General features: G+C 39.1%; 1 protein-coding gene across 6 annotated transcripts in view; it reads left to right on the top strand.

The window, feature by feature from the left end:
* SLC20A2 (solute carrier family 20 member 2) overlaps positions 1 to 16260 on the top strand; it is an 87369-nt gene that overhangs the window by 51792 nt on the left and 19317 nt on the right. For all 6 annotated transcript variants that reach the window (XM_023519774.1, XM_023519770.1, XM_011372855.2 and 3 more), the window contains 4 exons: positions 3170 to 3310; positions 4688 to 4773; positions 7559 to 7655; positions 15152 to 15268. In XM_023519774.1, coding sequence (XP_023375542.1) covers positions 3170 to 3310; positions 4688 to 4773; positions 7559 to 7655; positions 15152 to 15268 — 441 coding nt within the window. The remainder of the gene's footprint in view (positions 1 to 3169; positions 3311 to 4687; positions 4774 to 7558; positions 7656 to 15151; positions 15269 to 16260) is intronic.

Below are 16260 nucleotides of genomic sequence, written 5' to 3'. Positions count from 1 at the left end.
TCTTTTTATTACAGCAAGTTAGATTGAGAAAGTGTTGAGGCATCCGATCCGAAGCAGACAGATATGCTAAAGTATTAACGACTACTAAGCATAATAGGCTGGCGATATATGCTAAGGAGTTCAGACGTCTCAGTGTTTTGTGTTTTAAAAATGTAAAGTTCATGATTGCTTTAATTCCAACAGCTGGGGTAATTACCGAATTTTACTTTTTTCACTGAGCATATATTTTCCATCATCGTTAGATATAATTGAAATTTCGTTTAGAAATACAACAGTTACTTGAAAAATTCATGTTTGTATAGCCTTATGATAAATATCTAAGACATAATCATATCAAGCCGAAATTATGATTTTTCCAGTTAGAACGATGAGGGCAAGATGATGAGGGAAGTAGGGCGAAATAAAGAACAACACTGATAAAATTAAATCTTAACAGAGGTTTCTCTTTTTATTGGATGAACTTCTGAGGAGTGGTGGTGCTTATTAAAGAGATTCGTTACTGAGGCCACACTGAGGCCATCAGTTTAACAGAAAGCCTTGTGAGCTGAGCTTCGTGTCACTGCTCACTTTCTGTGTGGACAGTGTAACTTGTCCAGTTTTTCAGTTTTCCCAACCCTGGCCTTTGGCTCTTTACTGAAAGAATGAAGAATACTTACCTCAACTAGAATTTAGGTTAACCGAAGCAATTTGGGGTTTTGCTTGAATAACTTGATTTTGTTTGCTTTGGTTTCTTTCTTCTTTTTCTTCTCGTGTCTGTGTGCGGTTAGATGAACCTCAAAGCCTGTTTTGTTGGGAATTTGTATGGGTTACCTAGATTTTCGAAACTAGATTCCTTGCAAGTGGGAACTATGTAAATTTAAGTTGGTAGTATAATTATTATTGGCCAAAACCAAAGCTGATTCTGTTCAGATGCCTGAATTCTCCCAATCTTCCTCTTCTAAATTCTACATCCATTTCTTTTCTTTGTCTCTCCCCGCATCCTTTTATTATATTCTGTTTTTTTCTTTTCTTTTCTTTAGAAACTTCTCCCCAAGCCCATGGATCTCTGTTCTCTCTGATAGAGTTCTGGTAGCGTTAAGTTGCTTGGATAAAAGAAATTTTCGTGCCAGCTAAACTTCTTAAACAGGTTACCTTTTGGGACTGTAGCTCAGGCCTAAATAGTCAATTGAGTATGAAACCACCAATGGTCCCAAAAATCTACCGAGAATTCAAAACTTACCGATTTCTTGTGGAAATACCCAAAATAGCGTGAAGAAGCCATCTCCTTGAACCATGCTAAGAAGTGCACAGTCCCCTTAAAGCTCCCTCTTTACCCATAACTCCTTCGCCCCGCCCCACCCTCACTCATACCTGCCTGTCTGCCTCCTGTAACCCTGAACCTTTGCTTTGCCATTCTCTCATCGTCCCAGGAACCAGTTGCCTCAGAAGATGCCCATCTTCCCATCTCTTTCCCTAGGTTTTGTCTTATACCCTTATCCTGTACTTAATCCCATTCCTCTTTGTAAGTTATCATTATCTTAGGTTAAACTATCTCTTTTTCCCACTGTTTTTCTTAACATCGATTTAATCCCATTTGCCTTTAGAAATTCCTGAGATTAAGGCAGCCTCTCACCCACTCGGACTTTGCTAGGTCCCCTGCAAATACCTGTCCCCTTTCCCCACTCCTCAGCATGTCCTTCACTCCTCCCAGTTTCCTTTTTCCCTCTCTCAGGCAGCCCCCATCCTCCCTACCTTTTCTGACAAGCCTTCTTGCTCCCAGACACAGTTATAAAGTCAGAGAAAGAATAGCAGCTCTCAAGAAAGAAAATCTCATGGTCTGAATTCACCTAGGTGAGTTTATACCATTCTCTTAACGTCACTAGATTAATTTTTGAAAGAATATAAATCACGAAGTTTGTTTTTTAAGTTATGGTTCTGTGCCATGACACATGTGCCAAACTCTGGCTTTATTTTTAAAACAAGTATGTAGTCCCTGAGGAGCCCAGGGATTAGAAGAGAAGGCTTAAGGAGTTGTCCCCTGGGAAGTCTGGGTGCTCTACGGAGTCTGTCACGAGTTTGGCAGCACAGGGCTGGCCTCTTCTCCATCCAGCACACGCTTCAGGGATAGACACAGGGTCATAGCCCACTGCAGCTCAAAGGTCAGCATGCCCAGGGCTCATGGAACAGCTGTCAGCGTTGCTTCACAAACTGCGACCTGGATAGCCTCTACTGATCCTTTGTAACTCAGATATTTTTGAAGAAAATGCCAAGGGTCTACTTAAAAGTGCTGCTGCTGCCAGGCAACTAGATTTCCAGAATTAACATTTGGGATTAATAACAGGCCCTGCTTATCAGCCAAACCCTTTGTTCCCTTCCAACTCTATATGAACTTTTCAACAACTGTGTCTGAAAGTGATCTCTCCCAGTCGATGCTTTTAATACTCACTGCAAAATTTGATCTGCTTATGAAAATATCTAAAGTGAACTATAGCCTAGAAAAACAATAAGCCTGGAAAAGAGTGGTGAAATCAAGGCAAAAGGACACAAAGCCAATACTGAGGGATCCTCTTAATTCCTACGAACTAGAAGCCTTGAGGGAGCAGACAAAAAAGTCCACCATTCTAAGTGGGGGCTGAGAGCAGATGGCCAGTTTGGGGTTGAATATCTTTGTTTCTTCTCACATGAGAGGCAAAAATAAAAAAGCAACATGATATCACACTCTCCCTTGTACGGCCTAATATGACATAGCAGAAAGCTAGCCCTCCTCACTGTGTGACTATAAGGCATAAGTACAACGAAGTCTTTTCCGGTATGCAGCCTTTTTTGTTTCTGTGCGTCATTTGTGTCCTCATCTCTCCCTTGGTCTTGGCCACTCTTCACATCAGAACAAGTTCATCATCAGCTCCTTTACCTAAATGGGACAAAAGCAGTTAATAATTGGCATCAAGAGACTTTTCTTTAAATACTTTTCTTTAAATAAATCTTCATTATCCCTTCACTGTTGAAGACTAAAGTTAACTGAATGATTTTCGTCAGGACATTAGCACTTTATAAAGAAAACCCACAGAAAATTAACCCCAGGGAGTGTTGTTATAGAGAACAATAATTTGGATTTCTTCCTTTCGTGGCTGTTTAAGCTGCTGTACTCTTTATCTAACTTTTTTTTTTTTTTTAATCTTTCAACCTATAGGTTCAGCTGTTTGGCAACTGATTGCATCCTTCCTGAGACTTCCCATCTCAGGAACGCACTGCATTGTTGGTTCTACTATAGGATTTTCACTTGTTGCGATTGGTACAAAGGGTGTGCAGTGGATGGAACTTGTCAAGATTGGTAATTGCCATTTTCTTTTACCTATAAGAAGGAAAGTTTACATTCTCTAGAGTAAGTTTTATTAAAAGTTACCATTATAATATATCTTTTCCTTCAAATGTTTAGATGTAGAAGACCTATATGGGTAATACATTTTTGCTTAAAATTTCTGTTAACAGAGATTGTGAACTGTTATGTGTTAGAGAATTTTTTTTCTACCTCCACTCTTTACAACTGTTGCACTGTCATCTAGCTTTGAAAATCAGTATTTATCTGTTGTTCCCAGGCAGAAAGAAATTTATCTAATCGAAATCAGTTTGTAGTCAGAGAAAAACTAGGCCCTAATGAGGAAAATACCTGTAATGTCCAGGAGTCAGAGTTCATGGTCATGGGGAAGCCTGTAAATGAGCCCAGTGTTACTTACCTCACTGCATTTAAGAGATCACCCAGTCTGCCCCCCACAGAGGAGGCCTCTAGTGTTCCTTCAGGATTGTAGGCTGCTCAGCGGGGACTAAGAGTCTGACAACCTGTTTCCTGGCTCTGGCTTTTCGTACCTGGGAAATCCATTCAGCCCGATGAATACCAAGTCGCCTGTTGTAAAAAATGCTCTCTGCCCCATCTCCCTCCTCTGGGTAGCTCTTCTTTTAAAAATCACAGTGGCCTCAGGAGCCTCTAGGTCAAATGGATCCCTGACCTGCCAAACAGGGACACACAGATGGCCAGGAAAATCGCCTTAAGTCTCAGGCTTCTAGAACAGTCATTCTCAACTCCGGCTGTACTTTAGAATTACCTGGCGGAGCAATTTTAAAATATCAATGCCCAGACCCCATTCTAAACCTTTTAAATCAGAATTCTGGGGCGGAGCCAGCGTGTAAGTAGTTTTCGAAAATTTCTCAGATATATTTCCAGAGTGCAGCCAGAGTTGAGACCTACTAGGTTAGAGGCTAAAAGTGTCAGGATGACAGTACCAGCCTAGGCTTAGAAAATGAAATGGAAGGTGGCCCATCTTTTAAATCACCCTTACTGTTGGAACAAGGACCATGTCCCCATATAGATTAATAAGAAGGACAGGTGAAAGGGGCTCAGTGGAAATCAAATCTGTCTTCTGAGGCCAGAGCTCAGGGATACCCTACTTGACTGTGTGCTGCAAGTGTTCTCCAGGACCATGTGTGTTTGTGTGTGCGTGCGTGCACGTGTGCGCATGTGTGTGTAGAGCTGTACATGTGTGAAGGTCAGCTCTTCCAGGGCAGTAGGGTTTGTGAGATTCTGAGTTAAAGTGAATAATTCCGGGATTATTTAATAATGTATGTACTGTATGTTGGTTTTCATTGTATTATATAAATGACTTGAACTGTATAGAACTTTAACATTCATTTAGACTTTTTTTTAATTATTCAGTTGCTTCTTGGTTTATATCTCCACTATTGTCTGGTTTCATGTCTGGCGTGCTGTTTGTACTGATAAGAATTTTCATCTTACAAAAGGTAAGTGAGGCTGTTTTTTATTATTAAGTTTTAGAACTAATTTTTGTCCTGCTCAATAGAAGTAAATTGTGAGAGGAGTCAGAGGAATAACGGTATTTTTACATTTTAAAGGCACAGCACTCTGGAGTTAGAATCAGACTTCATTACTAAGTAGGAGGAAAGGTTCCAGGTAGAGTACCCAGGAGTCCCCAGAACCCAGCATTGTACGTACTGTTTCTTGCCCTATGATTGAGTTCTTTAGTCGACACTCTCAGATGTTGTGCTGTTAACTCAAAAAGGAAAGGTAATTATTTCCTAAATATTATACAAAATAGAGTGAGTTAGTATTAAGATTTTGAAATTGACTGTCACTAAAAACAGCCGGAGAATTTCTTTATCTAAATATGTTTTCTATTTTTTTAATGAAGAAATCAAATCTGAGACGCTGACTTTTCCTTATCCCTAAAAAGATAAAATGAAGGAAATATACCTATTGGGGGTATGGCTTATCAAAAATAAAATGAGGTTAAAATGAAAACTTACTGAGATCAGTATTCTAGGGAAAAAACTTGATTGTATGTTTTTTATCTGACTGTCATGGGGTTGTTGCAGTACTTTATAAGCCATGAAGCAGGCTTGGATCATTGTGTTTTAGCACACCAGGAACGTACCTTCCTTCAGCTGTATCCTTACTTAAAGATGCAGCTGTGTTTTCCTGTCATTGAAGGACTCATCCTGGGCTCCTGCCATACTAGTATTTGTTTATATCTTGGAAGGTGCCACCCCCACTTGCCTGCTAGCCTTCACCCTTTTTATTTCCTCTATCTGGAACTCGTCCTTGCCTGGCAGACTCTTGCTCCTACTCAGCTTCCAGGTATTACTTCCTAGGAAGCCTTTCCTCTCCCACCCCAAGTTCTGGTTGCTTCCTTTCTTTTATACCCACAGCATTCTGTATCTTCTCATTGTTCTACTCTCTTTCGTTGTACATTGTTTTATTTCTGGCTTAGTGGCTTGTATGCTATTTTACTATAAGGTCTGTGAAAGTAGAAACCATGACTGTCTTGTTCACTGGTCTGTTCCAGTGCCCAGCACTATGCTTAACACTTCAGAGACACAGGTTAAATGTTAAGAGGGAATGATGGATGCTTGGGTAGGTGGCAGAATGACCATAGACAGAAGGAAGAAAGGCAGGAGAGGAGGGGAGAGGTGGGGAGAGGAGAAGAGAGGCAGGAGGGAGGAAAGAAGATAGATCTCAATGAGACAGTTGTCATTTGAGTTTTAAGAATAGATTCTTTGAGAAAAATACAAGGTGATTTAATTAAAAACATAAACTCAGGACTTATACACTTTCAGAAGTTATTGGTTGGGAGTCTTTAGCAACTATGATCCCTGAGAAAACATTTTGAAAACCAGAGGCAGTAGGCATTTGAACATCCTAACATTTTGTTTTCTGTTTAGCCAGGGTTCTTTTCTCAAGGTACATGATAAATTAGGAGACTGCTGTGCCTCATCCCAGCTTCCGCCCATTAGTTCTTCATATTTGCTGCTCTTCACCTCCCCTGCCGGATTTGGCTATGACTCTCATGCAGTTGAATCACTTCCTACCACTGGTCTTCTGTTCCTTACACCTCACTACCAGTTCAACTTAAGCCTTTTGACAAGTGCTGATGGCTACTTGAGTCATTCTAGGATAAGTTGTACTGTTATACAAACATGCTTAATTTCCATACACTTTTGCATTTGACAGTAGAAATCTTTGACATAGTCTCTACTTATCCTTACTCCTGTAGCTCACATCATTGTTTATACCTAATTTTCATTTTATCATGGGAAGGTAGCAGATTCATATAAATGTCCAAATGTCTTACATGGTTATTAGAAATTAGTCCTTTTTTGAATTATTTAAGCAACAACTGTGTGTCAGTGCTGCATTGAGGAGTTCCCGGTCCATATTTTTATTTCAGAGTCCTTTGTAGAAAATAAGTCAGTCAGTCAGTAAGTAAGTAAGTAAATGAATTCAGTCGTCTGTAGATTTGCTTAAAACTCTAAATTTTTGATTTTTCTGAGATATTATTTAACCTAAAACGTGTAGTACCTTTCTTGTTGAAGTATTAGATTTAAGGAATGTTGTACCAGAACCCTGAAGTTGTAAATAAATGTTTTATTAGATAAAGAACCCATAGTCTTTTTAACTTTTAATAGTTGAAGTTTAAATATTATGCCCTATGAGAAGATTGTGAAAATCACAGCACATGGTAAAATATTTGCTTTATATAATTTTAATAGAGCTAAAATTTATTGTGCAATAGTGATATAAAATTGAGTAGTAATGCAGTGTTGTTTAAGTCATTTGACTGTCATAGGGCATTCTTTGAAGGTTGAGTCTCAAAATGTTTGTTGAAAGCAGATTTTTAGGGCCAGATCTGAACTTAGCTAGAGTAGTGTGTGCCCCAAGTTTCGAAGTAGAGGCCAAGCTCTGGACTTTGGTCCCCATGAACTGACCTAACCTAATAGTTGTTCTCTGTTTATAAATCTGACGTCAGCTCATGTGATTCTAGTGCTTTAACGCGTCTGCTGGGCATAATAGTGGACTCTTTGAAATAGCATTTGTGTAGGAGAGACAGCCCAAGCTGATGCTGTTTCTGTAGATGTGAAGCAGGTCACACGGCAATGACTTGGCCAACTGTTTTGGCCATGCCGGTGTTTGGGAAGACTTTCTTGCAACAGTGTTTTATATCATGTTGCCTGTGTTGGCTCCAGATGCTTCTTGAATCCTGACCTTCCACTTTCTGTCATTATCACGCAGGAGGACCCTGTTCCCAATGGCCTCCGGGCACTTCCAGTGTTCTATGCTGCTACAATAGCAATAAATGTGTTTTCCATCATGTACACAGGAGCACCAGGTAAGCATTCCTTGGAAGCTTACATCTAGCAGGCAGGGTGTGTTGCAGTCTAACAGTATGGTTTATTTGGTGCTGGCACTATTGTAGGCTGACAGTGAAAAGCATTACCTGTGGTCATTATGAAGCAGTAAAAAGTGGTAAATGCAGTTGTTTGCTTTAAATACTTGGGAGCTATGTGAAGTACAAAGGCAACAGACTTTCAAGTTTAAAAAAAGAAAACTTAAAGTTCCCATTCCGCTGTGTTTACCCAGCTGCTTTGCCTTAGCAGCTTCCTTGTGCTCTTGGAGTCTCAGAAGATGATCTAACTCCTCATGCCTCACTGAGCCGGGGAGGGGAGTGGAGCGTGTGAGCAGTATGGTCCACAAACTGGTGACATGCCAGGGGATGCTCTGATGTGGTCGATAGCACAAATACAGAACTTCCTGGATATTGTCAGGCCAGTGATCCAGTGACTAGAAACTATGCTTTTTTTTTTTTTTTCTGGATAGTGAAACCAGTGGTGGTTTTCTTTTCAGAATTACTCTTTTTCTTCCTATTTTGATGGCTCGTGTTCTTTTTTTTTTTTTTTAACAAGGGTTTGAGGTTTCGGGGGGAAGGGGGGCAGGGTTAAAAGTTTAGTGTTTTTTTTTTAATTCTCAGTGAGTAAAGAAAAACTTATGTACAGTATTCTTCTATGCACACATTTCAATGATGATCAACTGGTAACATTCTAATTCAGTATTTCTGCACATATTCTGGTAGAGAGGATTCCTTCTTTGTGAGAGATGCCTCCTACAGCCAGATCCTGAATACACTCATTATTGCAGAGCTATATGGAGTCAGCAGACATGTTAGTTTGTATTGTTTTCCTTCTTGTTAATGTCCTTTATGGGTTAAGATTCAGTTATTGGCCATATCTGACAAAAATCTCCCTCTCTGATCAAAAGATAAAATTTCTCTAAATGGCATGTCATATTACAGTTGAAAAGTGCCCTCTTCCAAAATGGAGGAAAACCTTATGAATTTCTCAGACTAGATTTTATTAAGGCAGTTTTTCCTCAGATTTTAATAGCTATATATAATTATGTTTGTGTACTTCAGTACTAAAAATAAAAAACTATTTCTGGATTATTCTTAACATTCTATAACCTTCTGCTATGGAATCTCCGCATCATTCAAGATATTGATCTTAAAGGTTTGACTACTCATGAAAAGGACTTCCAGACTTTGGGTGACAGCCGGGCTATGAAGCATCACAGCCGCTTTATGTTAACAAAAAGCCCAAAGCTGAAGGTCATGGTGATAAGAAAAATGAAACTGTAGCCTCAGACAGCAGTGGCCTGATGGACCTTCAGGTTTTATAACTCATAGACTATGAAATATGTTTGTCACATGAGCTATAAAAAAAATCAGAGGCAAGGAAAAAAAGGTTGTCTACCACAGCATTCACCCTACCACCAAGTCTGTGGCTCTCCCAGAGCTTTCACACAGTGCTGGGCAGGCCTGGGTGCCAGGTTAAGAGTAAACTGTGGCTGAGGAAATTCTTTGTCCATCGTCTTCTTGCTCATGAGTCCTTGTTCTTAATTTTGTTCAGGCTCTTGGAGCCCAAGTTAACTGAACCAAAAGCTAAGCGGATGTCAGTAGCCAGACACCTCTGGCTTAGTGATTGAATGAGACTGAACTGGGATGCTTTTGTAGTGTAGTGTCCTGGAAATGGGAATTGGCAAGAATAAGGGTGATTTATTGATTTATTTATTTTTTATTTTATTTTGTTTCTTGCTCCCTCATTCTTCTTTTGAATGTTAGTTTGTGTCAACGTGATTTTTCATTCAAATTTGACTTATTGTACTTGGCCTGTTTTTTCCACCTCTTCTTTTTCTTTTCCTCATCCTTTGCTATATTTTTACTGCAAATTTGCTAAAAGAATCATTTTACTAGGAGAGTAAATTTTATTCTAGAAAAAATTAATCTGTATACTGGATGAGACACTAAGGATTACATAAATGCTTATGGAGAGGTTGTGAGAAATAATATAAATGCTAGCTTCTGCTGAGCTGAGTTTTGCGTGAATGAATTCTTTTAGTCCTCCAAACTCCTCTAGGAAATTGGTAATATCGCTTTGCTAACTCCACTTTACAGATGAGAAACTGAGACACAGCAATACTGAGTACCCGAGGTCATATAACTAGTAAAGCGAAGAACCAAAATTTGAGACAGTCTAGTCTGCCTCAGGCTCTTGGTTATGACATTACACTGATATATAACGTGGCAGGTACCACCTAGTGTATGGTACCTGGTTCCTAATGTCACCGTTAATTTAAGTCATTAATTACTATGTTCTTTCCCTTATCACTCTCTTTAAAAATGGCTTTCAATGTATTTGGAAACCTGGCTGTATGTTTTTTGTGTATATTTAATATACCGGCAGTATGAAGAGGATGGCTACCTCATTAATTAGGAATATAAAAATATCTGTACAAGAATCTTGAAGATCATTACTCAGTTGAAAGTACAAAGAATATTCCCAGGGCTGGAGTTAATGTTAAGTACTTTAGTTGGATGACGATACTGTCAAGAGCATCGCATTTCCTTACCTCCCGGAGCCTCTGTTGTCATCATAAAGTAAGGACAGTAGTAGGAACTTTGTGAGGTAATGTGGGCAGGGTGCTTAGCACAGAGCCTGGCACATAATAACTCTTAACACATGTTGGTAATATTTTATTACCATTGATCATAAGTAGCCTCATTTTTTCAGCCTTAAGTTGCCAACATATCTTGAGTCATCCTATATTTCTATTTTCTTCCACACATATTGATGTGGAAAATTTCTTACTTGAAGTTTTCTGGGGGGCTAGCCTAGAGGAGAAAGAAGGAAAAGGTCATGACTCTCAAGGACCCACCATTTTGTTCCTCCACTAAATCAGAAAAGGACTTTGCTGATATTTTGGTTCATGTTTCTAGAATCTCCAGTAGGTGAGTCCAAATCTTATTTTTATTTAAACATTAAAGGTTAACTTTTGCCCTTCAAACTAGATTTTAATTATATACTAATTCCTCTTGTGGGGCCTCTCTGCCTGTCCAGCTGTATCATAAATAGCCATGGTGTCATTCAGTGATAAGGCTGAGCTAAGAAGAGTCACTTCAACAATGGCTTGGTCAGTCTGCTCCTTTCAAGAATATGTCTGCCATTCTGCCAGTCTGGGACTTAGTCTTCCTATGTCCCTTTCTTTCTTAGAACATTTCTGTTCAGCACGTAGGGGTCTTAGAGATGGAAGGAAAGAATGAAATTCTCTAACAGAAATGAATGATGGCATTAATCTTACGTGGTTTCAACTTTCAGATTTTGATAAATAGCATTTTTATGCAGGGAAGAGTTGAATTCAGTGGGGATCCACTGGATGTTGAGTTAATAATGTTTTGTTTTGATTTTCTCTGTTCGTCCACTTTAGATTATTTTGAAGTTGTTTATATCTTTGGCTTCATTTGATTTGTTTTACTTTGCATTTGACATGACTTTTCTCAAATAAAAGTCATTCTTACACTTCAAAGACTGAGGTAGCACTTGAAAAAATTGTTCTTGCATTCTTTTGTCCCTTAAAAAATTATTTGCAAGAAGTAAAAATAGCTTTAGGAAATATAGTGCTCACTTGGGTTGGATACAAGCCTGAAGTTTATTTTTAATGAGAAAGTCTTCAGTTGCATGGGGCCTGGTTTTTGTTCAGCATTTAAAGAATGAATGCTGAAATACATTGCGTGCCTCTTTGAGTAGTCAGAACAGATCACCTAATTAAGCCTCTGGTAGTTATATATAACTTCTAAGTCAAAGTGTGGTCACTAGACCAGCGGCATCAGCTTCTCATGGTAATTTGTCAAAATACAGATTCTCAGGCCCAACCATAGACTCATTGAATCAGAAATACTGCAGAGGGGATCTGTGTTTACCAGGGAGCCTTCTGGGTGATCCTGATACTTGGTACAGTTGGAGAACCACTGTTCCAGTCATCTCTTTCCATGACCTTTTGCCACAAACACTGTTACCTGATCACGGTTCTTGTGGAGAAGTTGTATTTAATTTAGAGATCCTAATAATGATCATTATATATGAAAATCAAGAGGTGTGTAACAAAGTGATGACTCTGGAAGATCATAAGTGCTTCAAAAAAATTCTGTTTATTTCTTTTCTGAGTTACTTGAATCTTCTGATCCGTGGGGGATTTGGAATAGAATTGTAAAGATGCTTGCGGTTAGAGCTAAATCACTAGTCATCATATCGTTGCTATTCAGAAAATAGAAGGAGCGAGAGATGAAAGGCTATTGAGTGGCTGGAGCGGAGGACGGATTGAGAGCGCCCAGCGCTGGTTCCTGGCATCCGCTTTTGGCTGGGAGAACTGGAGCAATTCAAGGCATGTCCTACTTTGCCTGTCCAGAGTGAAGTGGCACACCATGCTTTATGGTCCTCTTAAGGTGTAATTATTGGAAAACATTTTGAGATCCTCACAGGCAGACGATTCAATACAAAGTATTTTTGTCAAAAATTTTCTTATATATAAATCAACCTGAAAATTTTCAGAAGAAAAAGTTTTCCCTTGGATGTATGTTGATCCAAGTGTTTTTCTCTGCTGAAATTTTGTATTTAATTATTTTTATCCATGAAACGGTTTTATATATTTAATACAATTTAGAATCATTTATAACATGACTATCAGTTTGCATTTCTCATATGCAGGCTTTAGAAATAGATCCTCTTGTTCTTTTGATGCTCTGTTACATTACTAACTTCCTGGGATAACTTGGTAAGATCCAAATATTGCCCCATTCTGTTCCTCTCTCCTGTTTTACTGACTGTCAGTGACTTTCCCCTATTTCCCTGTATTCCTTCACTCTTTTTCCTTCTTAATGTTTTACTCTGCCCCACCCACTTCCACCCTCAGTGATGTGTTTCACTCCTGCTCTTCCTTCCAGTTCCTTATGACTAGAAGGGTGACTTCAGAGCTTTGTGGCCACATCCCAAGCCAGACCAATGGCAGTGGCAGTTCTGATAGTAAAGGTTCAAGGAGCAGATGATGTTGCAGCTTATTGTCTTAAGCAAAGGACCAAAAGTCTTATAACTGAACTCTTTTTCTCTCTCTCTGGGTGTTGGTTCTGATACCCTATGGAATCCCACTTGACCCCAGCAGAGTATGGAGATGGGCTTGGAAGGAGCCCACAGAGCAGCCCTTCTCTGCTTTCGTTGTGGGTTCTGCTCAGCATGGATGGAGGCGGGTGTTGGGGAGGGGGGAAGGCCTGAGCGCAAAAGGGTTCACTCATTTGTGCAACTCACAAATTGCTTCTCTCTCCCCACACTATCCAGGGCTTGCTTCTCTTAGATCAGGTTAACACAACGAAGCCAAAAGTAGCTCAGTTAACAATTTTACGAGGAACCACAAAGGAAATGGGAAACCTCTTCAAAAACCAAATATTTTTAAGCTGTAAGAGAGATTGGCATTGATGTTAGTTGGTCAGTTTGATGTTGGTAATTAACAATCACCACTTTGGCAAGAAACAGCTTTGGAGTGATTTCTTTATATCATATCTATTAAGACGGTGACATGAAGACAGAAAGCAGAAGCCAGGAAGCCACGGCCAGGAGGCATGGATGGCCCAGTGAGGTCAGCCCCAGGTTTATAAGCAGCTCCAACCTTCAGATTCTAGGTCAAAGCCGGGCCTGGAGCTTGCTGTCAGCTCACATGGTGCAGTCTCACATGGGTCCCCAGCTTTCTGATATACCCGGAAGTTTGGAAGTGGAACAGTCTAGTCCCTAAGTGTCCGTACCCCCACCAGTGAGCCTTGAGTCATAATTAAGTTGGGCAATTCTGGTTTTCATGTTTATATATGTTACTTCTGACTCTCCATTTATAGTATTAACTACCTATTCTATCTCTTACAATTACCAAAATGTTTAATAACATCTTAATTGAAAAACTGAGTTGGTTTATATGTATAAAATAGTTAACGACGTACTAAGCTTACATCATTAAAGATTTATTTTATCAAAGGGTAGCATTTTAAATAGTTCACTCCTCTAACACTTTTTAAAAACTCTTGACAGTTTGCAAAGTAAGATGCTTATTATATATTTTAAAAGTTAACGGTATAAAAATATATATGTTACATGAAAGCCCCCTCTAATTTCCCATCTCTCCACAGGAGTAACCATTGTATCTTTTTAGAATTTTTCTAAATATTCATGCATAGAATAGGAGTGTAAATGTGAGGTTCTTATCTTTTTAAAACATTAGCTGGATCATGTTGCTCATACCGTTATCCAACCAGCCTTTCTTAACTAGCTCATGGGCCTCTTTCCTTACCAATACCTGTAGATCTACCTTATTTTTATGACTGCAGACTATAATTATTTTACATTTTCATAATGATGCATGTATGAATTGTCTTACAAATTCTTACTATTACAAGTAATGCTATAGTAGGTATTCTTGTATGTGTATCTCGTGTTCCTATGCAAGCATGCATATTTAAGTTGTACACCTGCGAATGTGTATGAAATGTGCCTGTTGCCACCAGTGACAGAAGATATACAAAATTCAGACTGATGAGCTCTGGAGACATTACCGCGCTAGGAAAATACAATATTCCTAAACCATGTACACTTCTCCCCTTTTTTTTGGCTAATATAATTGAAACTTAGTGGGCATTATTGGATTTTTAATGAAAGGTTTTTCTATATTGTAATTCCATGAGTTGACACTGGAGACACTGGGAAAAAGTTGTTCGTACGTCAGTGTCCTTATAAAAAACTTTTATTTCTAAGCTGATTTTCAAAAAGTTTCGCGTATGTGGTCAGGGTGTCATGTCCATTTAAAGCAGAGAGGCTGACTATTGAGAAACCAAAAAAGGCAGCAGTCAGCGGTGCTGTGCAGCGTTCCAGACCTCAGCTTCTGACAACCGTGAGAGGGGGCTGGCTGTTGGACACAAGATGGCGGGCTCCTTTCTGAGCCACATTCGTCCACTTGGAAATTTAGATATTAAGATAATATGTAAATGGTTTTATTGCCAACTTAATATGCTGCTTGTGCCACATTGGTAAAATGTTATAATTAGGTTACTGATTATACCAGTTTAACCACATATTCACAAGGTGAGGTGTGTCTAAAATACACAGCTTTCTATCCCAAAAGTATAGCACACTTTTAAAAATTAAACTTATTGGGGTGACATTGGTTAATAAGATTATATAAGTTTCAAGTGTACAGTTCTACTATACATCATCTGTATTTTGCATTGTGTGTTCACCACCCAAAGTCAAGCCTCCCTCCGTCACCATATATCTGACCCCCTTTATCTGACCCCCTTTATCCTCTTCTACCTCTCCCCATAGCGCATTTTTTTGGTTGAGAGTTTTATTAAATACAAAATCCCGGTGATTAGTTTTAGATTTGGGAATGGAAAGTATGTTGATAAGAGGCTTGACCTTTCAGAGAGTATCCTCTGACACCACTGCTGTCATTTTCATTTCTCAGTGCTTGGTCTGGTCCTTCCCATGTGGGCGATAGCACTCATCTCATTTGGTGTAGCGCTGCTGTTTGCCTTTTTTGTGTGGCTCTTTGTGTGTCCATGGATGCGGAGGAAAATAGCAGGTAAGGGCTTTTTTTATTCTTCTGATTTACAAAACTGCTCCCAATTCCTGAGACTTCAGATGTAATCCACAATTCTCCTTACCAACAGAGGGAAATGGAAGCCTGGATAACTCTAGAACATACATTGAGATACATGCCCAGCCCTTGTCTCTTGATTCCTTACTGCTTTCTGGCTGAAACTTTTTGTTGATAACTTGTGACCCAGGTGAGCAGTAAGAGCCTAGTTGCCATGGATACCTGGAAGTTAACTATGCAGTTAAGTTCTACAGCCTGCTGAAAAATCTTAGTCTTTAGGGAAAAGCAAATTACCACCACAATAAAATACCACTTCACACCTGTAAGAATCAAGAATGGCTAAAAGTAAAAAGACTAGCAATATCAAGTGTTGGTAAAGAAGCAGAATAACTGGAATTCTTATACATTTATTTATGGTGAAATGTAAAATGGTCCAACGACTTTGGAAATTAGTAGTTAAGCATAAATTTACCGTACGACCTAGTAATTCCACTTGTAATGAAATTCCAAGAGCAACGGCAAGGTCATAGCAAGACTTGTGCACAAATTGTTTAATAGCCAAAAACTGGAAACAACCCAAATGCCCCTTAACAGGTGAATAGATAACCAAATTGTAGTATATTCATGCAATAGAACACTACTTAGCAATACAGAGAATGAACTACCGGTAACAAACAACATAACAAATTTCACAGACTTTATGTTGAGCAAAGGAAGCCAGACACAAATGAGCACATACTATATGATTCCAGAGAAAATTAATCTATAGTGGTAGAAATCATTGGTTGCTGGGGCCAGTTGCAGAAGACTGGCTGCAAAGGGACCACAAGGAAACTTTTCAGGGACATGGAAATGTACTCTGTCTTAACTGGGGGAATGGTTACAGGGTGTACTCATTTGTTGTCACGGGTCATTCACCTGCACACTTAAAATGTATGACTTTATTATATGTAAATTATACCTCAAAAAAAAAAAAA

Source organism: Pteropus vampyrus, unplaced genomic scaffold (genome assembly GCF_000151845.1).
Source record: "Pteropus vampyrus isolate Shadow unplaced genomic scaffold, Pvam_2.0 Scaffold8, whole genome shotgun sequence".
Lineage (NCBI taxonomy): Eukaryota > Metazoa > Chordata > Mammalia > Chiroptera > Pteropodidae > Pteropus > Pteropus vampyrus.
The sequence above is the reverse complement of the archived record's forward strand: the minus strand, read 5'-3'. Positions and strand labels throughout refer to the sequence as shown.